General features: G+C 51.8%; 1 protein-coding gene across 2 annotated transcripts in view; it reads right to left on the reverse strand.

The window, feature by feature from the left end:
• Positions 1–682: 682 nt before the first annotated feature.
• SLIT3 (slit guidance ligand 3) overlaps positions 683–27,125 on the reverse strand; it is a 591,752-nt gene continuing 565,309 nt past the window's right edge. The window contains exons 28-36 of one of the 2 annotated variants that reach the window (XM_032403687.1): positions 26,556–26,695; positions 23,486–23,579; positions 18,509–18,646; positions 16,733–16,973; positions 15,187–15,317; positions 6,900–7,054; positions 5,204–5,489; positions 4,274–4,479; positions 683–2,716 (exon numbers count right to left, since the gene is read on the reverse strand). In XM_032403687.1, the coding sequence (XP_032259578.1) occupies positions 2,481–2,716; positions 4,274–4,479; positions 5,204–5,489; positions 6,900–7,054; positions 15,187–15,317; positions 16,733–16,973; positions 18,509–18,646; positions 23,486–23,579; positions 26,556–26,695 (1,627 nt within the window). In that variant the 3' untranslated portion in view covers positions 683–2,480. The remainder of the gene's footprint in view (positions 2,717–4,273; positions 4,480–5,203; positions 5,490–6,899; positions 7,055–15,186; positions 15,318–16,732; positions 16,974–18,508; positions 18,647–23,485; positions 23,580–26,555; positions 26,696–27,125) is intronic. The other variant, XM_032403688.1, reaches the window with a different exon arrangement.

Raw genomic sequence — 27,125 nt, forward strand, 5'->3', positions numbered from 1 at the left:
CACTCCTGCCACCGTGGACCTCTTGACTGTTCCCCATACTGGGTCTTTTCCCTGTTTCACTGCTTTTTAACAGGCCATTCCCTGGAAAGTTCAACTCCCTTTCTTACCCCTGCCCCGGCAAACTCCTATTCATCCCTGAAGACCCAGGATTGGAGATTTCCTAGTCTGGACAGTGACTTCCCTTGTTTATACTGCCACGAGGGGACTCCTATAATAAAGTTGTTGTCCCATGATTGTTTTTGCCCTGGACTGTAGGATCCTCAAAGGCAGATGTTTCCTTCCCATGAGGAGTAACTTCTGGAGTTAGGCAAACTGGGCCCAAATCCTGGCTCTATAATTTATTAGGCATCTGTTTTTGTGCAAGTTCCTTAACTCCTCTGTGCCTCAACTTTCTCAACTGTAAAATGGGTTACTAATGTCTTTACTACAGGGTGGTTTTGAGAATTAAATATGTGTGTGTATATATATATATATAAATTAGAATGGTATCTGATGTATAATGTAAGTACTAAGTGAATCTATCTGTTAATATTAGAAACACATCCACCATAAGTACACTAAGTACCTGGAACATAATGTATATTAGTACACACATTTTTAAGTAAACTCTTCCATTTTATTTCTCCCTCCTTTTCCCTCCTTCCTTCTCGTCATCCCGCTCTTCCTTATGTTCTTCCCTCCCTATCCCTTCTTTCCCTTCCTCCTTCCCTCCTTATTTTCCCCTTCCCTTGTGCTCTTCCATCTTCCTTTTCTGCCTCCTTCTTGATTCTTGGAATCTTTAGCCCACTGTTGGTCCTCACAGAACCACTAGGCTCCTCTGGGGAACCTCCATGCTGGAAGGTCCTCTGAGCCCCACATTTTCCTGCCTGACACTTCCACAGGGGAGGCTCCCAGGGCAAAGGAGGGATGAGTGAGAGACAAGGAGTTGGTGTGAGCAGCTGAGCCGCTGAGCCATCTGTACTAGGCTGAGGGGAGCTGAGAGACAGGGGCAAGTCTCCCTCAGGCAGGCTGCCTTTGCTCACATTCCCTGATATGTAACTCTGTCTAGAAGCTTTCTGGATACTGGGGAACAGAACAAGACTTGAACACAAGCAGGAAAAATAGTAAAGAACATCTACTTTCTTTTCCTGGTAGGGCTTGTCCTATGAACAACCTGAATCTCTTGCGTTTCTGCTCTTTAGAAAAGGCATCTAGAGCTTTGAGTCTTACTCTTCTACTTAATCAAAGATGTGGCTTAAGGCAAGATACAGAGTTTGAGAGAGGCGTGTTTCCTTGTCTGTGAAATGGGGCCATCTGGCTTTACCCTTTTTATGGGAGCAGGGATTGCACGGAGCATGGATTACATGGATAAAATCAGGTACAGTACAGATATGAGTTGGAAAGTGTTGCAGATGAGCAAGGCGTTGTGATGACAACTTATGAGGGTGGCCTGGTGATCAGGTGGCAGAGGCTTGTTTGTCCTATAGCAAGATCCTCCCAGAACTTTCCAGAGTTGGACTTCTACCAGGGCTATGGGCAGGCTGGGTTCCTGGCCTTCCTCATCTCTGCAGCCCTGGCTGCCTGCTCTCCTAGTACTGCACTCCAGTGTGAAATGGGCTGGAGGGAAGAGGATGGGTCAGAACTTTGAGAGGAAGTGCCGGTGGTTGGGGCCTGAGGAGATGGCTTTGACCCTTCTTCCGTTGACTCACCTGGAGAGGGGCAGGGAAAGAGGAGGTGTTTTAAATGTGGCAAAGCAGGCTCAGATGAAGCCTGTGGCAGAGTTTCGAACAGCCCTGTAGTGGCAGGCAGGGCCAGCCCGGAGGGAAAAGAGGGGTCTGCAGTAGGTTCAGACCCCGCTGGCGGCCTGGGGCAGGTGGGGGCGGCGACTGTGAGGCGGACGCGGCGGGGCTGCAGCGGCTTTTCCTGCAAGGACGGGCTTCGGCAACCAGGACTTAAAAGCTGGGTGCTTTTAGGGAAGAGAAAAAGAGTCATTAAAAATAAGAAGAAACAAAGAAAAATCTTTTCCTTCTCTTCCTCTTATCATTCCTTTTCCTGAGCTCAGTAAGCAGGTCTTGGTTTCTGCTGACACGATACAGTTTCATCAACATAAAAACTTCCTTCTTCCTCCTCGGACAGGCTAGCACTTCTTTATTCTTACCCTTTTGTTTTAAAACATTTTTATTAGTCTTTTTTCTTAAAATTTTTAACAGCTGTTTATAAAAACGTGACAAATACACAAGACTTGGTAAAAATAACTCACTATATGGTACATATACTCAGACGGTGTGATATATTTATATAATAAAAGATGAAAATAGTCACTTTCCATAATAAAAATAAGTTCTATTTTTTGTTTATTTTACAATATACTTAATATTCTCTTCTTCTGCTTCCTCTCCAGCTTCTACTTCTTCACCTCGAATCTCGAGGGGGTCCCACATGGCTGTCCCAGCCCCACGAAGCTGGAGTCTGAGAGGTGGGGGGCAGGCGGGCCGACGGCCTTAGGAACACTGGCGGCAGCCACACTCGAGGTGTCTTTCCACCTCTTCCACGAACGAGGAGCCGTCGGTGCACTGGAAGACGTATTTCCGCCGCTTGCTGCGGGTGGGCTGGCAGCACTGGGGCCCACAGCCCCCACGACATTCCATGATGGGCACCCTGGAGGCCGTGGCACACGAGGCATAACCTTTCTGGCGGTGGATCACCTCTCGGACGACCTCCCCCCGGCACGGGTTCTCTGCAGAGGGCGGAAGAGGTAAGGTCAGGGCATGGGTGGTACAGATAATCAGCCAGGGTCCGTTCCTGGGCAGGCTGTTGGGAAACATTTGTGTGGCGTGAAGACCCTTTGTACTTCTTCATGCGTCCCTCCATCTGCCCGCCCACTAACCCATCCAGCGGTCCTACAAATACGGAGTGCCTTTTCTGGGCCAGCCTCGCTGCTAGATCTATAACTAAGTCCTGAGCATTGCATGGTGACAAAAGCAGGCCCCGTCCTTTCCTTCAAGGAACTCAAACAGCACACTAGATGTGGCCAAGTACTAGGCTGTGGGCTAAATCCTGTCCCCAGATCTTGATTGTGCCACCTATACTTAGAAACCAAATTAAATGTCACCATTAAAAACCCCAGGTGATCAATTACATACTGGGATTCCTGGCTTTGCTGAAAACCAGAAGTGTCCAGTTTGGCCCAGTCCCCACTGGTATAGAGTTGAGATACTAATTCTATAATCCCCAAAGTGAATGTGTTTGTAAGGATAAACTGAGGTCGGGGCTACACAGGAACAGAACAGGGCGAAGCGCCTGATGCAGCCCAGGGGTGTGTCTCTGGGACATGCTGCCTGAGAGGAGAGCTGAATGAGGAATTAATGAATGCTGATAGCTGCTTGAATCTTCCACTCCCCGCCGTACTGTCCCTGTGACATTGGGAAGAAGGCTAGAGCAAGGCCCTGAGGAGAATGACGAGCTTAGATCCCCAGCCCTGCAGCCTGAAGGAAGACATTGGCCATCCTTGAGCCGGTTTCCTTGTCTGGAAAATGGTGACCCATTTCCCTGTTCTTCCTACTGCTTCACAGGTTACGAGCCTCAGAGAAGACTGAATGAGAAAGGGCTGAATGCATTTTAATGAATTATGGTAAACATGATGTAATTTCTTTAGATTATGAGATTGTACACACAGGCACTCACTATCTTGTAACAATGTGGGGCAGGGGACGAGAGCCGATGTGGCAACGTGGTCACTGGGCAGTCTGGTGAAGGGAATGTGAGCGCTCTTTATCTTCTGACAAGTTTTCTGTTAAATCTCAAATTATTTCAAAATATATTACTTAATAAAAATTTTTAAAACCTGGTCAGTTTGGGTTGAGAACAGTATTTCAATGACATATAAATGTGAAAGTCCTTTAGAGACCGACAGGGTGGTCTGCCTAGGAATCTGGGCGCAGGGAGGAAGACCTCTCTGTTTCCATGCAGGGGAAAAAACCCTCCAAGGGGAGGTAGATTTGAATTTTGATATAGTTCATTCTGAAATAGGCTCAAATACAGGAAAATAAAAACTGAACACACTACACGGGCCAAGGCATGGAGGGGAGGAGGGGGGAGGAAGGAGGGCCTTGCTGCGCTGTGGTGCGGGGCTAATTAGTTACATAGAGTGCACAACTGCTTCAGAGAGGGACGGTGTTGCCCCCATTTTCAAGGTGAAGGGACTGAAGCTTAGAAAGCGACGTCACAAGATCCTGCAGCCCACCTCTGCCCCCGTGGCCCTCTCCGGCCCCTCCCCTGCGCACAGTGGACCCACCTTGCTCGCAGTGCTCCCCACTGAAGCCAGGCTGGCACAGGCAGTAGGGCTCCCCTCGATCTGAGGAATGGCACTGGCCCTGGTGACACTTGAAGGCAGAGCAGGCGCTGGAGTCATTCTTGCGGTCACACGTGGCCCCGCCGTAGCCTTCTGCACACTTGCACACATACGAGGTCCTGGTTGCTACACATTTCCCATGGTTGCAGCTGTTGGCAGAGGACAGGATGAGAAGGGGGAGGGCAGAGAGCGGGCCGCGGAGGCTTTCTCTGTCCACCGCAGCCGGGGCCCAGGCTCCGAGCGGGGCGCCCAGAGCTGTGGAGCTTAGGTCTTCTCCATCCCACGGTCCGCCCCCTGCTAGCCCAGCGTCCGACCTGCTGGAGGCTCGGATCCCCCAAAGTCAGCCGCCAGCTGGGGCCACGAGGCTGGCTGGCTGGCCATTTTACAGGCATTAGAAGTCACCTATCCAAGTGGCGGGTCCCTGCTCCGAAGCAGCGAAGCAGTCTCTAAACGTTTTAATTGCTCTGACACCTGAATTAACAATGTCACTGTCACCGCCACCACCCGCGGCAGTGCCAGGCATTGGGCTGAGTGCTTTACACCGGACATCATTCTTAACCTTCTACAGTCCCCCTCTCCTCTGCTGCTTCGATGCCGCAGATAGTCTTAGGCACATCTCCAAGACGGAGAAACGGATGCTGAAATTCACCGTCCTTCTGCTTGACGGAGACAGGTACTCTCAGCTAGGTGCTCACACACGGTGTCTCTAAGAGGGAGCTGCTCCTGCCCGCTTGAGCAGTCACACTGACACAGGTTCTGGGTATGGTCTGACTGCACTCCCTCCGGCTTTCCCCAGGGCCACTTCTCGGGTGGGGACGGGCTAGAGGCAGGGACTGAGTCCGTGCGGGGAGCCTGGGCTCGCAGGACACTGACCTGTGGCCCAGACAGGGGTCCCGGGCCTCCTGGTCGCACAGTGGGCCCGTCCAGCCTGGGTGGCACTCACACACCACGCTGTCCTTCTCCACGGAGTGGCACAGGCCGTGCTTGCACACGGTGCAGGACTTGCAGCCCGGTGACACTCCCAGGGACTGTGGCGGGAGGGCCTTGAAGTCTTGCAGCTCGTTGTTGATGCGCACCTCGTGGATGCAGCCGTGGAAGCCACCCAGGGGCCGGTCCGTGCCCTGGCGCAGGGCCGAGAGGCCCGTGGAGGTGGGGATGCCTGGGGGAGGGGTGCCAGGACAGCCGCCTGAAGACCCTCCCCTGCCCACCAGCCCAGGCCTCTCCTCAGAGCGCCAAGGAGGTCTCCACGTGCTCACAGTTAAGCACTCCCAGCTCTGGGCCTCTGCTGTTCAGGTAGAGGGAAGGGACCAAAACCTGGGACCTTGTCCACACAAGGGCTCCTATCCTTTGCCTTGCACTCTCTTTAAAAAAATGTGAATTTGTTGCCAACATTTTAAATATAGAAAACGTCCCACAAAAACCCTTATTTCAAGCTTCTCTAGAAAACAAGAGAAGATCTGGCTAGCCACAGGGCCACAGTGGGGGAAAGAGGAGGACCACCCCCTCCAGGCAGGGAACAGAGGGTGTATCCCATTCCTCTGCTGTCCCCACCAGGCCTCCCCTTCCCCTTGTCACAGCCCTGCAGAGCACAGGGTGGGAGAGCGAGAGTTTGGGAGAGAACGGGTGTGGGGGAGCAGCCTTGATGTGTGGAACTTTGGGGATCTTCAGTGGGGGGAGAAACTGTGTCCCTTCTGGGACTTTTTTTTTTTTTTAAAGATTTTATTTGAGAGAGAGAGAGAGCACATGAGAGGGGGGAGGGTCAGAGGGAGAAGCAGACTCCCCGCTGACCAGGGAGCCCGATGTGGGACTCGATCCAGGGACTCCAGGATCATGACCTGAGCTGGAAGGCAGTAGCTTAACCAGCTGAGCCACCCAGGCGCCCCCTGGGACTGCTCTTGACTGAAGGCTTTCCCTGGGCCCTTGGCACCTGGACCAGCTGTTAACAATGCACATTCCTGGGCCTTCCAGAGGGGGCATTCCTTGGCAGGGAGGTTTTGGGAATCTCTTTGTTGAACAAGCTGCTCTGGTGATGTTTTTTTTTTTTTTTTTTTTTTTTTTGCACATAACCCTTTTAGTACAGACCCTGGGCTGCATTTCAGGCCCAGGCTCTGCCAGCCAGGTGGTTACTTCCTTTCCGGCCTTCATCTCAAACACGGACTACATGTGTCACCTGAGCCTCACAGTGTCTGACATGGTGGCAGAGCAGAGGGAATGTGACTGAAGTCTGCAGATGGTGGGGCCTGGATTGACCTCCATCTCCTCCCTCCCCATTCCATCTTCACCTCTTCCCACCATTCCCACCATCTTCATCTCCTGAAACACTTGTACTTCCCCAGAAGGAGCCTGTCTTCTCTCCTTTTTCCTCCTCCTCCCCGCGATCTGGCTGTTTACCCTTTAGGGATCAGCTTGGTTGTCACTTCCTCCAGGAAGCCTTCCCTGATATGCTTTGGCAGTGGATGCTGAGATCAGGGGAACCCCAGCCAGTAGGCCGGGGTGGGTGCCCAAACACAGAGGGTGGGTGGGAGGTGGAGGTGGAGGAGGTGGAGATGGGAGGGGAGAAGGGCCTTACCTCCGAGGTAGAGGGGACTGTTGATGCCTACTGCCGGCTGCTTCTGGAGCTTTCCCAGGCTCTTGGGGGCTCCTTTATCCACCACCAGGTTCAGGGTCTGGTTTAGCATCACCAGCTCCACGCTGTGAAACTGCCCATCATTCACAGTCTCCACACTGGGCAGAAGAGAAGGGGTGAGAATGAGAGGGTTTGCTGGGTGCCTCCCACAGCCAGGCACTGGGCCATGAACTTGGCCAGCATTACTTGCATTTTGCTTTATTTTTCATTTGGAAATAACTTCAAACTTAAATAAGTTGCAAACGTAGAAACAGTACAGAGAGTACTTGTTACACCCATAGATTCTCCTATCAGCCCCATTTGCTTTATCATTTATTTTCTGTCTGTATGTCCATCTCCATAGCCATGCATACACATATATGTATATACATATGTACATAGTTTTTCTGAATCCTTTAGAAGTTACATACCTGACCCTTATCCCCAGATGCCTCAGTGTGCATTTCCTGAGGACGTGGATAATCTCCTACATAAGCACACTGCAGTTTTCAACTTTGGAACATTGGTACCACACTTGTATTTAATCAGGCTGAATTTTAATTTTTCAGTGGATCCAAAAATATCTTTATAGCATTTTTCCCCTTCCAGTACAAGATTCAGCCTAGGGTCAGGTTGTGCACTCGGTTATATTATTCGCATTTCTTTCTAGAATTTTACAGAGTTAAGCAAATGCCTTCCTTAGACCGCCTTCTCAATTTTTCCTCTACGGCATGCCACTAGGACCATTATTAACATGTTTTTCTTCAGTTGCTCCATTTCCCCCTTAAACATCAGTAAGAATATAAGCTAGCATTGTTCTAAAGAATACTGTCCATGAAAAGAATATTTCAGGGTTATTTATATTTTTCCTAGTACATAAGGAAAAAAAAAGGATCTCAAAGTGTCAATAGTTTGTCCCATCTAAATTCATCTCCTGCACCTCCCGCAGTATTCTTACCGAATGTGGATTACTAATACCGTACAACGCTGCTCCACATGTTAATAGCATTATAGAAACGAGGAAACGGGCTCCTGGGGGGCTCAGTTGGTTAAGGGCATGATCCCAGGGTCCTGGGATCGAGTCCCATGTTGGGCTCCTTGCTCAGCACAGAGTCTGCTTCTCCCTCTCCCCCCCCCCCCCGCCCCCACTGCTACTGTCTGTCTCTCAAATAAATAAATAAATAAATAATAAGTAATAAATAAATGAATGAAATTTAAAAAAAAGATGAGGAAACAGAAGCTCAGGGAGGTCAACTAATGCTCCTAAGTCCCCACAACTAATGAGTCCTAGAGCAGGACTGTACACTGAGGTACATCTGGCTTCAAAGCCCGCGTGTATGCCCCTTTCCCATGTTGCCTCCCGCAGTCCCAGCAGGCCCTCAGCGAGGGCTGATGAGGCCCAAGAGCCAGGCATCGTGCTGAATGGCTCTCTCCTATTACTGGACCCTCATCATCATTCTATAAAGTGGTGTCAGATACCCCATTTCAAAGGTAAGACGACTGAGGCCCAGAGAGGTGAAAGGATTTGTCGGAGTTCACCCAGCTAGTATGTTCCAGAGATAGAATGCATAGGCAAAACTTTGGACTCCCAAAGTTCTGCTCTTTCCACAATTCAATCCTTGGCTGGGGCTGGGAGGGAGCAGTGAGTGCAGGTGATAGGCATTTGGAAATGTGGTACTCCTCTCTGAAAAGGGCCCTCTGAGGAGGCGGCTGAACTCTGCCTTATCCATTCAAATGTGGGTGGTGAATACGGAGGCTCCGTGTCCACTTGAGATCTCCCTGACGAATCCCCTAGTAAACTGGCTCCAATAAGAGGATCCCGTGCCAGATCACCTGGCAGGCAGGAGCAGCCTCAGTGACTGAAGTGAATTTCAGCAAAGAGGTGAGGAAAATACTTGGGGGAAGAGAGGCTAAATTGGGGTGGAGCAGAGAAAGCATAGTCTGTCCTAGCCCCTTGGCGGGACTGTGACCACTCAGAAACAGAACCCGTCTGGTCTCAGTCTGTAAAAGGGGGAGAACAACCTGACAGAATTACCGTGATGATTGAATCAGAGGACGTACTTGAAAGTGCTTTGTAAACTGTAAACTCCTGGGAAAACGTGAGCCATTATCAGTAGTGTTAGTTGGGAGTATTAACAACTGTAAGAACCTACCATTGCCGGCAAACCTAGGGACTCCTGCTCTGGGAGAAAGTGGTGGTGGAGGGGGACATGCAGGAGCTCAGGACCCTCCCAAACCCATCATGAACTTTCTCTTCTCTCCCATCCATCCATCCTCCATCCATCATCTACCCTTCCAAGCCTCCATTTCCCATCCATCCATCCACCCACCCACCCACCCACCCACTGAATGTCTGCTAGGAACCGCATCGTCCTAGGTGCTAGGGATCGGTGGCAAACAGGACACTCAGGAAGCTCACATTTCCTTAGCCTTTCCTCTAAACCAAACGACCAACATATCAGTGTAAGGTCAGGTCAAGAAATAGGGCAATGGGGGGTGGAGTGGTAGCTAAGAGTCCATTGGAGGATCTCATTTGTGATGGGGAGCCAAGAAGTCATACGAAGGTAGAGCTGTTCTATTTCAGTAGCTTCTGACTACTCTAAGTAGTGAGCTGAGGATAAGGCGGAGACCTGTGTTCCCACAGACGAGTCGATGGTGGGTGGGGGAATGAGGGCTGGTGTGCAGAGACTACAAGCTTCTGACTTGGAGTCCTAGCACAGTTTTTAAACATACATGCAAGAACATGCAGCTGTATCCCCAAACCATTTGGTAAACTGATGCTGTCCTGAATGAGCTCCCCATCCCGAGCCGTGTAACTAACGCTGGGTAGCCACCTGTCAGGGAGTCGTAGAGAGGCTGGGACTCTGGGTGGGTGGTCTTGGCATTCCCTTCCAACATTAAAATTCAGGGAGTCCGAGGCAGCTGCTTTTCCATTATAAACACACACAGACACAGCAAACACACACCACTAACCCCTTCCTGGCCACGGGCTCCAAGCCCATTGCTGCTTTCCTTCCTGTGCTCCCTGTGCTGGCCCAGGCCCTGGTATACCTCCACTGAGGGCCCCAGCCTGGAGACAGTGGTTTGGTAGGAGCTGCAGGAGCAGAGCGCATGTGAGCCACCCCCCTGCCCCCGATTAAGTGCTAGGCTCCCCAGTGCCCCAGCCGCTTGAGTCTGTGGAGGGTCTCCTCTGATTCCCACAAGGGAGAGTCCTAGGCAGGCCCCTTCCTCCAGCTATACTCTTCTGCTAGTTCATGCTCGGGAGTGGAGAGATCTGGTCTCACATGGGTCTTCCAACTGAGGGACCCTGGGCAAGTCCCATCACTCCGTAAACCCGAGTTTCTACTTACACACTACAGCGATGGTGCGGATGTCGACCTCGCCATGTTCTGATGGACAACACACGGTCCCTGATACCTAGCAAGCGCTCGAAGGTGGAATGATGATCTCCTCCACCCTGACCCTGGGCTTGCAGGAGCTGGGTGTGGCAGGAGGGACAGAGTCGGGGGGCAGGTTCGTGGACCCTGGAAGAACTCTTCTACTGACTCGCAACCTTCCAGCTGCCCAGGGCTTTGGGTTTCTGTCTGCTTCCACTGGCTCATAACCATCTCTGAGGAAGGCACTCATGAGCCCCATTTTACAGGGAGGAAATCTAAATAACTTGACCAAGGACACATTGCTAGGAAGTGGTGGAATTGAGGTTCAGTCAGGACTGGTTCCAAATCCAAACTTCCCATAACCTGTGACAGTAGGTGCTCATGGGTTAATAGGGTCCTGGAAGTGATGCCTAAAGCCAGTGGTTTTCAGACTGTAGGTCCCTGGAGGTTTGGGGTAGGTGATGCTGCAGTCCCTGATTTTTCACCATTATCTCACAAATCAGGATGGCTCCGTTTCTTACTTTTTTTCCACTTTTCCTACTGTGGTTCCAAGCCCCATAATTAGTCTCCTGGAGAGACATGTAGGGATTACAGGGGAGACAACTGGGCTCTGAGAGCCTTCCTTCCTTTTTTTTTTTTTTTTTTTTAAGTAGGCTCCTTGCCCTGGTGGAGCCCAACACAGGGCTTGAACTCACAACCCTGAGATCAAGACCTGAGCTGAGACCAAGAGTCAGACACTTAACCGACTGGGCCACCCAGATGCCCCTCTCTTCTTTTTTTTTTTAAAGATTTTATTTATTTATTTGACAGAGAGAGAGAGACAGCGAGAGAGGGAACACAAGCAGGGGGAGTGGGAGAGGGAGAAGCAGGCTTCCCGCAGAGCAGGGAGCCTGATGTGGGGCTCAATCCCAGGACCCTGGGATTATGACCTGAGCCGAAGGCAGACGCTTAACGACTGAGCCACCCAGGCGCCCCCTCTCTTCTGCTTTTAATATCGAGTGCTTTACAGGGCTTGGCACTGTGCTACTCTGTGCTAAGCACTTGACCTGCATTCTCTCATTTAACCCTAACAACCCCCACACGGGAGGTACAATTTTTTCTCCATTTTAGAGATAAGAGGCCTAAGGCTCAGAGACTTAAGGTGTCCAGCTCACAGTCTTAAAGTGGAAGTGGTGCAGGCAAGACTGAAACCCAAGCTCCGAAGCCACAGGACTCTACTCCACTGGGGGATGAACCGTCATTCCTCCAGGTACTGGGCATGTTCACCTGGATGCCGAGTTGTGGCCACTAGGTGGCGATAGAGCCTCACAGGACCAAATAGTCCCTTGGATTTCAGTTAAGCAGTAGCCTGAGACCTCAAGACCACACTGCAGGGACACCCGCCCCCTGCCCCGCCCCCGCCCCGCCCCCAACTCCTGGACCCTGGCTGCATGGTCCCACTCTCTCCCGCCCTGGCCTTCATGCCTCAGCATGGTGGGAAAGTGGGTTCTGGTGGGAGCCTGACCTGGGTTTGAATCTCAGCTCTGCCACTTTACTGGCTTGTGTGCTTTGGGGCCAAAGACTTCATCTGAGCATCATGTTTCTCATCCCTAAAATAGGAGTGATGACGCTTGCCTGGGGCTTGTGGTGAGGGGCAAGTGAGACAAAGACCTTGGCAGTGGATGGGATTGTGGTAATTTAGACTCGGGGAGCATGCACTGTGGGCTAGATAGAGCTCTCTTGTGGCCCACATTTAAACACTGAGCTATTTCACATAGAAACCCCGAGTTTCTAGCTTCTCTTGATGATCTGCATTCTCACATGGCAGGATCTGCTGGAGCTGAGGTCAACGGTCCCTTCGGACAAAGCCTATGCTCTCCAGGCTTCCACCGTCCACTTGCCCCAAGTCTGTTACCTCACTTGGCCCCTGGGCCTCACCGTAGGAAATAATGCCTGAAGTCCCTCTGACAAGTCTTGGAACTCAGGAATAGTGCAGCCTGTTCCCATGCTGGTAGAGGCTCAGACAGGCTTTTCTGGGTGTTTGCCTTAGGGCCTGGAGTAGGACCTTGAAGCACCAGCACCCCCACCTGTGAATGCAGCTGGGCAGATGAAAAATATCAGGCACCCCATAAAGGTGGTTCAGTGTCCAGCTGCCACAGGCCTGTAAATCCCTGCTGGGAGTGCTGACTGCTCATTCTCACTCAGGGGGCTGTCCGGGGGCCCTCAGTGGGCAGAACTTTGCAAGCTGCCAGTTCCCCTGAGTAAATCAGCTTTGGTTTGACACCCTGGCCCTGAGGCTGAGGAGGCCTTTCTAGATGGCCAAAGGTCACCACAGCGACTCTGTGCCCTCCATTAACCCCAGCCCCCCACAGCATGGCTTCTGTGCATACTGATGGGGTCTCCCCCGCCCAGGGCCTTCTCACTTCTCCACCTGTGGAAATGCTTGTCAGCCCTGGCCCCAGCCTCAGCTCAGATGTTACCTCTTCTTCCAGGGAACCTTTCCTGATCCTCAGAGCAGAAATGTCTGCTCCTTCGATGTCCCATAGCATCTACCAGTGTCTTCTGGGAGACCTATTTTATCCTGCCTGTGTGACTACTGCTTGTTTATACACCTGCCTTCTTCCCTGGACTGTGTTTTGTCTAACTCTGTGTCCCCCATCCCTCGCCCAGGACCCGGCCCACACAAGGCACCCGGGAGATGTTTACTGAGTGAGCGGAAGAGCGCACTGCGGGGGCAGAGCGGGTGCTGCCGCCGAGAAGTCTAGAAACAAACCCATTTTAAATGCAGGATTTCTGGAGCCTCGGGCCCTTTAGTCTGTGGGCTGCAGGACACTAAGGGTCTGTCGCTAGGCTTGGCATGCGGACCTAGGCATGGGCATCCTTCACTGGGTTTGTCCCATGGGTAAGAGAAAGAGCCTGGGGTCTCCCCAGGGCTCCGTGCTAACCCTCAGCCCCCTGGCTCCCTGACAAGGGCTGGAGGAGAGAGCAATTCCCTAGGTTCCCATTTCATTCTCACATCCCAAGGCAGGCGTCAGCAAAGGGTTCCAGCATTCTCACCGACAACATCACCCCTTTACCGAACCACCCCCCAACAGCTAACGTCAGTGCGGGCTCCCAGCTCCCAGCTCTGGACAGAGCCCAGCCTCTCTCGAAGCCTGGCTGTCACCTTCTGTCTGCGACATGCCCACATCAAGGCTCATTTTGCCAAGCACTTTCTCACCCCCCAGCCCTCAACAACATCCCCTGAAATGCATCCTGCGATTCTGCACAGTGCACAGGGGAGGAAAGTGATGTTTCCAGAGTGCGTGAAAGAGCGCACTAGGGACACCAACAGTCCTGCCACCGACAAGACTGTTTGGAAACAAACCCATTTTAAATACAGGATTTCAGGTGTGTCTGACACCACAGGCCCATGACCATGATGAGCGCTCCAGAAACACAGATGCTGGGAGGCCCTGACTCCAGGGAACTCTGAGGCTCCTGAGGTGAGCTCCTTCTCCTGGTGTCCATTGTACCCAACTGTCCTAACCTGGCCGGTTCCCTCCACCCACCGTCTGCTGTGCACCTCTGTTCTGGTCCACCCCTTTGTATTGTCCTTTAGGCTTGTCATTGCTCTTCTCCCAGCCCGCTTGCCCACCTGTTCTCCCTGCTCATGTAACTCCACCCTTTCTTCAAAACCCATCACAAATGGCATTCTCAGGCTTGGGCATTCTGTGTAAGCTGGCACTTCTCAGACTTGGGCATCGAATCACCTGGAGGCTCCTTAAAACAGATGGCTGGGCCCTACCCCAGAGCTTCTGTCGGTAGGCCTGGGGTGAGGTCTGAAGACGTGCATGTCTGACAAGTTCCTGACCGGGGCTGTTGCTCTGGGACCCCACTTTGAGAACCACTGGTTTAAACCGATGGTTTTCAGCTGGGCTTGTTGGAGTTGTTTTGGGGGCCTTCATGAGAGTAAGTGTGAGGGAAGAAACTTTGCTCCCTCTCAGACCTGTGGGACAGTTTTGCTTCTGTGTATTTAGTATTTTGATTTCAATATAAAGTTGTGATTGACTAAATGACTTAGTTCCTGGGAAAAAAAGTCTGAAAACTGCTAGCCTTCACCAATCCCAGTCAAATGTGTTTCTGCTTCCGGAGGGGACGGCCGGCCTCTGGATGTGGGTCTCTCTCGTGGACGTGCTTCCCCTCCCAAGAAATGGCTTTCCTGCCACAGTCAGGTTTATGTGATTTGAGGTGTAACACAAATATTTCTCATTTTACTGGTGATTTTTATAATTATTACAAAAATGTAACTAACAGTTTAGTATTTATTTTACTGAGGGGTAGAAGAAAAAATCTAGCATATCTGTGATTTCACCGATGATCTTACTTAAGATGAAACTAAATGTAAAGAGTGCGCAGATTTAAAAGCTGATGTAAGGTAGCCCGCTATGTAACATACGGCTGACATACCGTGTTTTTACAGTTTTACGTAAAAATCAGGGTGACTGTTGGAAAGACTGAAGTTTAGAGGAAAACCATCCTTCAGGACAGTTTGAAAGTCACTTAAGGAATAGTCCTGCTCCCTCGGGCTCTGGGATTTCTTCCCCTTGAGTTGCATGCTAATCTCCCCCTGTTTTCTTTCTTAAACTAATAAAAGATTAGGATGACATTTTGAAAAGAGCACCTCATTAAGCGGCCTCATCCCCACTGGCGCACACGCTCCCGCATAGTAGCCAGCTGGCCATTTATCCTACAGTAATGAGCTCCTGCCTCTTCCTCCAGCACTGCCTCTCCCCCTCCCCGCTGCAGCTCTGAGCGAGGGACAGTGTGCGAGTGTGCAGGGGGCAGGGAGAAGCGGCCCTGGGCATCCTGTCTCGGCGCGGAGGGCAGGCAGGCGGGAGGGGCTGGGTTCTTACCTGTACACCGTGGTCGGTGGGGAGCTCAGACTGTCATAGACGAGCCTCACGTGGCCCTGGTACAGCTCCAGCGCCAGGGGGTCATTGTCCCCCTTGTAGAGAAGGATGCCGTTGTCCTTGTCCGTGGCCACCTGGAGAGAGGCAGGTGGGTTAGGGCTCCCCTGAGGCCTAGCCTCCCCAACCCCACCTCCCCACAGAGACCTCTTGCAGGCGGCATCTTCTGGATGAACCCCAGATCTGAACCCATGTCCCTGTCTAGTCTGGGAATTTCCAAGAGGGCATATACTTACACTCCAGCAAATGCTGATCGAGTAATTCAATTCAGTAAATATTTACTGAGGACCCACTATGTGCCACTTTGTTTATGTATATAAATATTAGATTATTACATATAACATGTATATTATTTTATTGTGTGTGGGGGTGGGGTAGGGTCAGGAGCCTTGAGTTCTAATCGCCTCTCCCACCAGCATACAATGTGATCCCACCCAAATCCTTGCCCCTCTCAGGGCCTCAGTCTCTCTGTATAAAGTATGATAATAATTATGAACAAAATGCTAACAATGACCATTGCATTCAGTGTTTACTATGAACTAGGCACTGTGTTAAAGAGTCATCTGGGGAATTTTTAAAAACACCCATGTCTAGGCTTTACCCCAAACCAACTCCAGATGAACCTCTGGGGGGTGGGGCCCCGGCAAGTATAATTTTAGGAGTTCTCCAGGTGATTCTCATGTGGTGCCAAGGCCGAGAGCCCCTGGTTTCAGAAGTTGCCGCCCAGAGGGCACCATGCTTCAGGGATGGGATCCTCTGACTAGCCTGTCAGCGCTCACCACCCAGCACAGGTGCAGCCTGAAGGCCCGGAAATGGGGCCGACAGTCTGATGGGACCTCTGGATGTGTGCGGCACACGTGCTGCTCTGGTTAGCTGGGACCCAAAATTCGGGTCCCTGGGTCGGTGGGACACAGAGAGGAAGGCATATAGGTTACCCAGAGATGCATTTTGGAATAAATGTGCTCAGGTCCACAGGTAAGGAGCCTGAAAGAAGTTAGTTAGCAAAGAATTTGGTTCATACTGAATGGTTTTTCATTCCCTGAAAAATGCCCTGCCTGTTTGTGCCTCTGGGCCTTTGTACGTGCTGATCTCTCAGGCTAGACGGCATCCCCTCACCCTTCTATCCTTCTCCAGGCAAACTCCTACTCGTCCTTCAGATCTCAGTTTAGTTATCACTGCCTCTGGGGAACCTTCCTCCTTCTTCCCAGCAGGTGAGGAGCTCTGTCCCACCCATGTGCTCCCACAACACCCAGGGTTGGCACTGGCCCTCTGCTTGTCATCTTGCCCTAGACAAGGGGCGCTGTCTGTCTTGTCCGCCATTGAATCCCCAGGGCCAGCACAGTTTCTGACATAAAACATCTGAGTATTTTCTAGGTAAATGAATAGGAGTGGGGGCTGCCATCTGCGGTGAGAGCCAGTCAGGAGTCGGCCGAATACCAGTGGCCGTTCTCAGAACAGTCGGAGCTTGGGGGCATGTTGGAGTGAAGCGCACCTGCAGGGAGATGTTGGCCTGGGGCCGGACCTTGGCAGAGGCTAGTTCCACGTAGGAGTCTTTGCCCACAAAGTTGACGGTGATGAGCTTCTCGCACCTCGGGCCGGCGAAGCCTGGGGGGCAGCGACAGGTCGGCTCCTGCTGCACCACGATGCACTGGGCCCCATTCTGGCACTCGTACTGGTCACAGGGACTGGTCTGAAGCAGGACCATGGGTGGGGGCTGCTCACAGAGGAGCCCGCTGGGAGGAGGGGAGAGAGGATGGGGGAGGGGTGAGAGGAGGACAGTGAGAGGAGACAGTCATAGTTATTTGGGCCAAAGAGCCACTGGCAGAGAGAGGGAAGAAAGATGGGAACTGGGACTTGTTCCAGCCCTCCCACCAACTGGGGCAAGCCCTTTTCCTTCTCTAAGCCCCCACTTCCCCATTTTTACAATAATGGGGTTGGATGAGTGCTGGTCCCCACATTTTAGTGTCATCAGAATCATCTGGGATAAATTTGTTAAAAGCACAGATATTCATCCATCCACAGACGAATGGACAAACAAAATGTGGTATATGCATACAACAGAATATTATTCAGCCTTGAAAAAAGACATTCTGACACCTGTTACAAGGTGGATGAACCTTGAGGACCTTATGCTAAGTGAAATAAAGCAGTCACAAAAATGCAAATACTATATGGTTCCACTTACATGAGGTACTTCAGAGTGGTCAAGTTTATGGGGTCAGAAAGTAGAATGGTGGTTACCAGGGGCCGTAGGGAGGGGGATGGGAAGTTAGTGTTTAATGGGTACAGAGTTTCAGTTTTGCAAGATTAAAAAAGTTCTGGAGATGGATGGTGGTGTTGGCTGTACTTAAGGCCAAAGAGCCATACACTTAAACATGGTTAGATGGTAAATTTTACCTTATATATATCTTACCACAATTTAAAAACATTAAAAGAAAGTGCAGATTCCTAGCCCCTCTCCCCCTGCCCCATTCTAATTGAGTAGCTCTGGGGTGGGGCTCAGGAATGTATATTTTCATAAGCCTCATGTAGATGGTCTCAGGCTTTGGAAAAACTGGGCTTCTTCATGATTCCTTCTCAGAGTCTGTGACCAAGGGTCATTTGCATAGTTGGGTTTATGCCATGCAGCGAGTACTAATGTACACGGAACTGTCCCCAATCCGACCCCCACCCCCCACCTTCAGTCTGGTCCCCGCCTCCCCTCCAGTGCCCCCTGCACCTTCCCTTCCAGTCAGTGTGGGCGCTAGGGCTGGAACCCAGCCTCTCCTTCCACATACCCCACAGACCTCTCCTGACCACTTGGCCAGTGCCTCCCATTTCCTCTTTCTCTTCCGGCTTCACTGATTCCAGTGATTAACCCCAAGCTCTCCCGTTTACCTCCATTTTTCTACCATTTGGGCACAATAATGTTTTTGTTCCCCAGCCTAAAAAGAAGATCCCTGCCAGGGTGACTGTGTGACTACCCCCACCTCGTAAGCTGAGCTCCGAGACGGTAGCATCTTCCGTTGGAAGGAATCATGCCCAAGCTTGACATCATGTGAGCTGGATCCTAAGTCCAACTCCCGCCCAGTTGCCCTGGATGGCTCTTCTCTCCGTCTGTCACATGGGCTTCACAACATCTGCTCTCGGACATGGAAGGGCTGACCTTCCAAGGAGGCCCAGGAGGCCAGGGGCTGGTGCTGCCTAGGAGTGGGTGTCTCCCCTGCCTGCCTTAGCCCACCAGTCCCCCAGCCTGCAGGCCCCATCCTGAGGGCCCCGTCCACCATACCTGAAGCCCTGGGGGCAGATGCACGTGTAGCCGTTGACCGCATCCATGCACTGGGCCCCGTGGCGGCAGCTGTGGGCCACGCAATCATCGTTGTCCACCTCGCAGAGCTTCCCGCCGTAGCCGGGGAGACATTCGCACCTGGAACGCAGCAGAGCAAGGCTGTTCTGTGGGCCAGGCTGGCTTCCAGGGGGCCGCCTGTCTTCTCTGTGCACCCATGGTCCTAAGTCCCTCTCACTTCTTGAGGGCTCCCCGGAGCCTGGCCCACGGTCGGCTTCACCAGCCATCCGTGGGCTCTGGGTCCCCCCGCAGGTTGATGTCTGCTTGCGTCATGTGGGGGCTCCTGTGTTAGGAGCCGGCAGCGGCGCTCAGTGAGAAGGGTGGGTGCTGCAGCCCCCCACCACCTGCTGGCCCAGGTGCACCCAGGTGCGCCCATAGCCCAGCAAGAAAGAGACCTGAAGGCACTGCATTACTCGCAGGGGCGGACGCACACACAGGCACATGCGAACACCAACACTTCCGGGCGCTTCTGCCGGCTGCAGGCTGGGAGCCCGCGTACCCCTTCGGGCCCGGCAGCTGAATTCTACTGGGCGGGGTACAGATGATAACCACAGCCTACGCAGGTCAGAGGAGGAAGGTGGGACAGGTGGCCATCGCGGAGAGGGAAGCGAGACCTCTGAATACACATGGGACGGAGGAGCCTGGCCTGAGAAGCATCAGGACAAAGGGATGATCCTCCCTGCGCCCTCTCCTTGCTCCTCCCCCTGTAGGAGTGGATAGAGTAGAATCACAAGTGGATCCTGGCATTGTTGGGGTTGTGGGCAGAGCACGGTGTGTGCTGTGGATTCATGGCTAGCTAAGACGCTTGGGGCGTGGGGGGTCGCCGGAGGAGGACAAGCTCTAGAATCTGAGGATCCACTGAGCCTGCATTCAGAAACTGAAATCGGCTAAGATCTGACCTGTTCACCTTTACTTATTTGAAGGGTAAATTTGAAGTATCTGATCTACTGCTGCCCCAGAAAGTGCAAACTTTCATGTCATAGCCCACACTCCACCGCAGTTTTTAAAGAGACCGATTGGGCAAGCCTCTTGTGGGGACATACGCTCAGTATACCCTGTTAGTGTTAAGGCTGGCCCCTGGAGGCATTTGTCTTTGTGTCTCCTGAATTCTAAGAAGTACCTGCGAACAACTCAAGCCGCATGAGCCTCTCTGAGGCAACAATCGCCACTCAGTCCTTGCAGGGTAAGATCCAGCCTGTTAGGCATGGGGTCAAGATGGCGGAGGAGGTCTCCAAGAGGGGATGCCATGCTCCCTCGCAGACAGCATGCAGATCTGGAGGTGAATGTGCTCCCGTCCTTCTTCCTGACAACGCTACAGCCCTCTTCACACCTGTGCTTCGCCAACAAAGCCCCCTGGGGATCCTGTTAAAATGCCGCTTCTGAGCAGGGAGTCTGGGTGGCGCCTGGGAATCTGCACTCCCCACAAGCTCCCCTGGGATGCGGCTGCCGCTGGGTCCTGTACCTCGCTTCCCTTAGCAAGGATCTAGGCACCATTTCTTTATCTGCTAAAGAGAAGCGTCTGGGGGTATCACCTGCATTTCCTAATGTTCTCAAATGTTTTCCCCTTGCCTTTCTTCTAAAGTGTAAGGCTTAGATGGTTTTGTTATGTATAGGACTTTGATTCTGAACAAGGGGGCATAACCAAGTGACGTCCTTGGTCCCAGGACATCAGGAGTCTCCGGATTTAGCTAATAAATCGGCCAGGCCTGGACTGACTCGCAGCCCCAGCTGTCTCTGTGTGTGAGTACACGGGTGGCTTGCTTCACCTCGCGGCACCTCAGCCCCCGCCTAGCAAGCGGATAGTTGTTTTACAGCCTAAGACTGCGGAGCGCGACGGGAGATAGGCCACTGCGCCTGACGCACAGGAAGTCCTCCGCGCGCGGTAATCATCGTGATCTGTGTTTCTGTCATTATGACTCCCAGTGTTCACGGGCAGTCTGCTTCATTATTTTCTGGGTTTTGGTACATTATGATTGGTACATTATGATTATGTGTTTATATCACAGATAGTTATATAGTTTTATCTGTTCTGTTGAATCCTCATTAGAACATCATACAAGGAAATCTTCAAGGATAAGCATTTCCAAACTTGGGCAAAGGTTGCATTGGCTGCACGTCTCTTGTTACTGTCCCTGCAGCCTGCCTTGGGATATGGGTGAGGAGAGGAGAGGAGAGGAGAGGGAGGGAAGGGGAGGAGGGTTAAGATTAGGAGATGTTGCCCTGGGAGAAGGGGTTTTTGATTTAAATGCATTTTAATAAAATTCACATTATTAAGCTGGCCCGTAGACCTCTTCAAGATGCTAGGATACACTGTGCATAACTATATCATCTCAGGATTTTGAAAGCTAGACTGGTTTCCTGCTATATTCCATATTCTTCCTATTCCATATTCTATATTCCCCTAGAACTCAAGGGGCCTTGGCTACAGTAGAGTGAGGTTTCTAGGGACAAGTACCAGAGGGTCATGATCTCTGGCCCTGCTTATGTCTCTGGTCCCAAGTCCCTAACACCCCAACCCCAGACCTATACCCTGGATGGACCACTTTGGACCAGTTCTCATGCTCACTGTGCTCTGTCAGGCCATTGTCCTCTGAGCTCGAGGAAGCCACTGACCTGCTTTCCAGCTATGGATCTTCTACTGTCCTTCACAGCTCAGCTGCCTCGTCACCACTGTTGCCCCTCGTAGGCACCCCCAGAGCACTCTGCTTGGCAGTCCAGCCTGCTCTGCTTTGGGTTCAGGTTTGTATTATGCATCTCTGCCTCCCCTTGGCCTCTTCCTTCAGTTAAAGAGCAGCCCTGAGTTGAAGCCAAATCCAGGAGTAGGAAAAGTGGGGTTGAGGGGTTGGGAGGCATCCCTCACCCTTACTTACACTCCCGCAGCTCAACTACCTAAGAGCCCACGTGGCACCTCTCAGAGGGGAGCAGAGCAGATAAGGCAGATTTGAATGAGGGTACGGGCATGGAAGGACTGAAGCTTCCTTTGCTGTCAGCAAAACCAGAGGCCCTAACAGGCCTCTAGCATTTTCCCTGGTGATGCTGTAGGTGATGCTCTCAAGCTCTAGGCTTGAGATGTCAAAATAGGAAAGGAAAACACCAGATAAGACATGCTCATGTCACTCTCTCACCTTCACCTATTCTAGACCCTTCTCCTGCTCGTGGCCACCCCCCCCAGCTCATTCAAATCCCACCCATCTCAGCTCACCTCCTAAAGTGTGTGAGGACTTCCCTTTGCTTTAGCAGGTTCTCCTCTCCCCTCAGCTCCCCATCAACACTCAGAGCCAGAATCAAGGGCCCCAGAAATGCCTTCTTTCTACACATTTGTTTTGTGTCAAATTTTCCTCCCTCAGGTCCACAGAAAGGGCCTCAAGAGGGAGGGAATCAGAAACCTCTTGCAATACCCACAGCACTTATCACAGTGAGAATTTGAGGACTGAAGATTCGGCTCACTGAGGGACAACAACTAGAACCCATAATTCTTAGATTCTAGGATCATTAAGAGTTTTCTAGTTCTTAGGTCTTAGAGATTTATGAATCAAAGAGTCCACAGTTCCTAAGTCCCTAAGATTCTGTGATTTTATGATGTCATTAGCCTCAGGATTTCTAAAATCCTGGGTTTCCTCGAAGTGCTAAGCTTTGCAGCATAGCATCATAGTCTCAAAAACCCTCCTCCGAGTCTGGGAACTCTCTGCCTTATGACTGAAAGCTGGACAGACTCAGACTGATGACAGATCTAGAGCCATCTAGACCCAGAGCTCCAGAGGCTGGAGATGCTACTGGATGAAAGTCTGGTCAGGATTCTTTTTAAAGACTTGTCAGCATAGGCATGGAGCTCCAGACCCACATGCCTCATCTTTAGGGGTGACTCTGTGGAGTCACTTCAGATACCTTTGCTGAAGGCTCATCTGGGGTGCCCCCAGCTGCTCTGGTCTGCATGCTCCCCCAGATTCTCTGGTGCTAGAGGCTCCCACCCCCCCTTCAGTGTTGGACAGAGCCTGTTGGGGACAAGGGGAGACAACTGTGTGTGCAAGGCAGCTTTGGGAGAGTGTTTAGGGGAGACTATTCTTGGCCCTAGGGTTCTGGGATGTCCCTACTGATGTCAGATGACCCCAGACTCAAGGATCTCAGGGTTTTCTCCAGAAGAGGCAATGGTACATGTTTTCATGAAGGAGGGGTGGGGGAGGAAGTAGGGACAGAGCCCGGGAGTGATTTCCCAGGGGGTGTCATTTGATCCTCAGGCTCTGGAACTGGTGCTTTCTCCTGAGGCAGACTCTCCTTCCACCCTTAGAATTGCTCCTGTGCTCCCTGAGCTCCTGTGGGCTCTGCTGCTCACCAAGGAGACAGCTCCACCAGTGGCCATGGCTGCTGAACCCAGTCAGTGCTCCCTCTCCCCTCCCTGGCCCCCCAACATACACAGGTGCATAAGCTGGCAAACTCGCTGGAGCCACAGAGGGCAGAATGCTGTGAAGGATGCACATGAGGAAGGTGACCAAATACCCTCAGACTCAGTTCTTCAGTGGGATTGTTCTACTGTACTAGCTCTGGAAAGGAAAGCTATGCTGGGGTTGGAGGGGGTGGGGTGGGGAGAGAGGAAGGAGGGGGAGCAGGAGGGGAAGGAGAGGGGTAAGGGAAAGAGAGGATATCTTTATCTTCATCTGTCTGTCTATCTATAGACACACAGAGAGAAAGAGACAGACTTACAAAGAGAGAGAACCACAAAGGGACAGAGACAGAGGCACATGCATAGGGAAATGAAGAGACTGAAAGAATTAGACCATGACCAGTCAGAGACACGGAGAAGCACATGGTAATGAACAAGTAACAGGCGGAGAGAGATCGGGAGAGGGAGAGAATGGAGAGGGCCCCATTGGAGGCAGAGACCTCAGGACCCTATGCTGCTGGGGACACAAAGCCAAGCCTCACCTGAATCCTTTGTCCAGGGAGATGCACTTGGCCTCATGCTGACAGAGGTTCATCCCGGGCAGGCAGTGGTCAATCACCTCGTCGCACAGCTCACCTGTGGGGGTGGGTAGAAAGGTCAGGCGCCTGGGAGACCCTGGCTAGCAGGTCAGATCCATCGAGCCCTGTCATCCAGGAGGTCATGGATCTCAGGCGTCCTGCACTCACTCTCTCGGCATATCCTTTCTCCTGTACCTCTGCCTCGGTCTCCCTAGCAGTGGCGCTGGGAAGACTCTGGCATTTCCCCCGGGCACTGTCCTAGCACCATCCTTTGGTTGTTTCACTTGATTGTTCAGGGGCTGCTGCAGCTGAAACCACAGGACGCTAGCCCCTGACCTCGGGCTATGCTTAATTGCTTTTTTTCATTCCACATCCTTGTGTGGTAGATACCGTGACAGGTACTAGGGACACAACAGTGACCTGGTCTTGTCCTCCCCATGGCCTAGGGGGGCAGATCTACAAATCAGTAGGTGACTGTAACACAGAGATGTGTGACCACAGAGGTAAACTCCGTGGAAACCCAGAGGCTTCCTGGAAGAGCAGACGTGGCTTAGCATAGTCCACCTGCTGTAGATAAGTAAGCCCCCTGGATTTTCTCAGAGAAGAAACTATGACAGGAATTTTGGAATTTAGGTCTCTGAATACACTCCCTTTGAAATTCATCGTGCCAAGGAATGCCTAATGGGTCATAAATACCCAGGGATGGCACTTCCATAATAAGCTCCCAAGGCTCATACCATCTGAGATGTATTCTGGGAATGTGGAGCTGAGTGAGACAGGACAGCAGGGGGGAGGGCAGTGGCAGAAGCACCCCTGAGCTTTGGGTTCCCTTAAATTCCACGTGGTCAAGCCAGGTGGAGAGTGATCTAAGAGAGGAAAACTTCACCCATGGAATTTCTCTCAGAGGTGGGGGTGGGAACACGGACAGAGAAGGCTGCTGGGGCAGGGCAGAGGAAGGTCCTGAGGGTGGCTGGGGAGGAAATGGATGACAAACGCAGCCCCAGAGTCTGTTCTGTGCTGTGAAAGGGGCAAGCTGACCCCTACCCTATCCTCATTTTGCCAGCCACTCAAGACCACAGATGGCACTGTGTTCTTTATAAGCTGTTTCCTCTTCCTCACTTACTGGAGAGACCCAGAGAGGCAGACAAGCTTCTGTGTGGGACTAGCATTTTCTGGGACAGAGAAAACCATGACATCCCATCCGCAGGTAGAGATGCACTTCAGTTAACTGCAGACACAGGCCATGCTATTCAACTGGGGCAGGAAGCCACCTCAGTGTCTCCTCAGCCCCCGTTCCACTGCCCATTTGCCTACCATAAATTCAGTTCACGCCCTTCCTTTGCCCCAAAGCCTATTTTGAGTCCTTTTGCCTTCTTTTTTTAACTGCTGGGATTTTTACTGTCCCTCTTCTGGTACTGAGCAGATTTTTCTGGACCAACGATTTAACCCTATATGACAACTCCTCTCATCTAGGTAGACCAGATGCCCCTTGAGAGCCTACTTTTAGACTTTTTGGTAGACTTTTTGGTATCCCTAGCAGCTAATTCAGTGGTCTGTATACAGTAGATGCATAATAAGTGCTGCCTCTTCCTAACTTAACTCTTGGCTACAACTCCTCTCTGGGAAGGTGGAAGATGTAGAGGAGTAGACCATCAGGCCATCCCTGCACTTTGTTCCAGCATAAAGCCTTCCCTGGGACTCCGGGAGGCTGAGGACTAGCAGGTGGTTTTCTCATTTGGCCTTGGCGTACTCTACCACAGTCCCAAGAGTGTGCTTGGGGAATACCTGGCTAACGGGCCAGGGGTCTGCATAAGGCACAGGGTCCTGAGGGACAATGGGGGCTATTTGGCTTCCTTCTCTATAGGCCTCAGGACTGCCTCTAATCATCGTCTGTGTATTCCCATCTCCTACCTCATTCCTGATGTCAAGCCAGGTGCCAATAGGGTAGAGCATAGCAGTCCCTGGGGTGCCTGGTCCTTGTTTTCATCCTTGCCTTAGGTTGCTATTTCCTAAAATGTGTTTCTTGCAACACACAAAGTCTGCATTGGGAAGGAGTTCTCGGGTAGGGTAGGAGGGAAGTTCTGACTTCAAATAAATTTGGGACTTGCTGGGTTAAACAAAGTTAAATAGCATTCTTTCAAGCAAGAATTGTCAGAACCTCTAATAGACTGCTTTGTATCATGTGGAAGGGAGGTATTATTACATACAGTGCTGCTCCAACTTTTTGTTCCTGGAGGCTTTTCCTCAAAGAACTCATGGAATTTATGGAATTCCATTCTGGGATATTCCACTTCGGGTTGATCCTATAACAAAGGAGGCTGTGCTCATACCACTGGGTGGCATTTTGCTTCATCATCTAGTCTACTTAACTATTCTCATCAGGGGCTGTTAATATAGGAAATAAAGGTGCTGCGTTTTGGGGGTGGGTAGGTAGGATGATTATCCTGAGGAATAACCTGTGGGGAGCCTTCCTTGATTCTCTGGCTGGGTTAGGTTCTTCCTCTGTGATCCCATGACCCCCTGGGGCTTACAGGTGTTATATTCTCTTTCTACTGAATACTGTCTCTCTCTACTTGACGATGAGCTTCTTAGGAGAGGGAACTTTGTCTTGGTCATTTTTGTATCCTCAGCAACTAGCAGAGTGTCGAGAAAGTGTAAATTTCCAGAGAAAGCAGACTAGACCTGAACAAAGCAGAAATGTAATGCAAACACCTCTCGCTGGCCTCAACCACCACTGGGTCTCTGGGGTTCCCAAAGGAGGGGATGGCCATCAGCTAGCGGAGCAGACAGCTGCGAGTGCCCTGGGAACCTATTTCAAAGCCAGGAGGAGCTAGTGATGTGCAGGGGGGGATTAGGAGGGGCTGACAAGCAGAGAGGCCTCTGGGAAGCCCCTCCTGGCACAGCACCGGGTTTTGGGGATTCACATCTGTCCACAGGGGGAGAGGGCGGGGGCCCTGAAAGAAGCTAAGAAAAGAGTAATCTTTAGCGCATGACAGCTGGCCCACCACCGTGCACAGGTGCCAGGGGACCTTACCCGTGTAGTTAGGAGGGCAGACGCACACGTAGTTGTTGATCCCGTCCACACAGGTGGCATTGTTCTCACAGTCGTTGTCCTCACAGTCATCTGGATTGATTTCACACCGCTGGCCCTCAAAGCCCAGAGGGCAGGAGCAGCTTTGGGGAGATCGTGCAGGGTGGGGAGGAGGGGAGCCAGGGGTCAGGGAGTGGGGTGGGGTTGGAGTGGCAGAAAAGAAGGTTGGGGGGCATGTAATTAGTCAGGTTTCTCTCTGGATGGAGGTCCGAGGCAGCACCATGTACACGTGAAGCCTTGGGGGCCGGTGCAGGAAGACCCTTAGGGGCCTGAGAGGTCATTTCATCTAGCCCGCTGTCTCCGGGCAATACTCCCATCTCCCCCGGCCCTGGATGGCTGCCTGCTCCCGCACCATTCCCCCAGCTGGAAGTGGTTTCCTGGCGAGAGCTTAAATGCCTCCAGCTGTCTTCCTTTGGCTCCTCTGTGGGTAGTGGTTTATAGACAAAGAGACAAACAGCGTAACAAACATCCCCCTTTGAGTGACTTTCTACTCAAGGGCAGGCTTTCTACCTT

The sequence above is a fragment of the Phoca vitulina genome, unplaced genomic scaffold, assembly GCF_004348235.1.
Source record: "Phoca vitulina isolate PV1807 unplaced genomic scaffold, GSC_HSeal_1.0 scaffold6, whole genome shotgun sequence".
Taxonomy (NCBI): domain Eukaryota; kingdom Metazoa; phylum Chordata; class Mammalia; order Carnivora; family Phocidae; genus Phoca; species Phoca vitulina.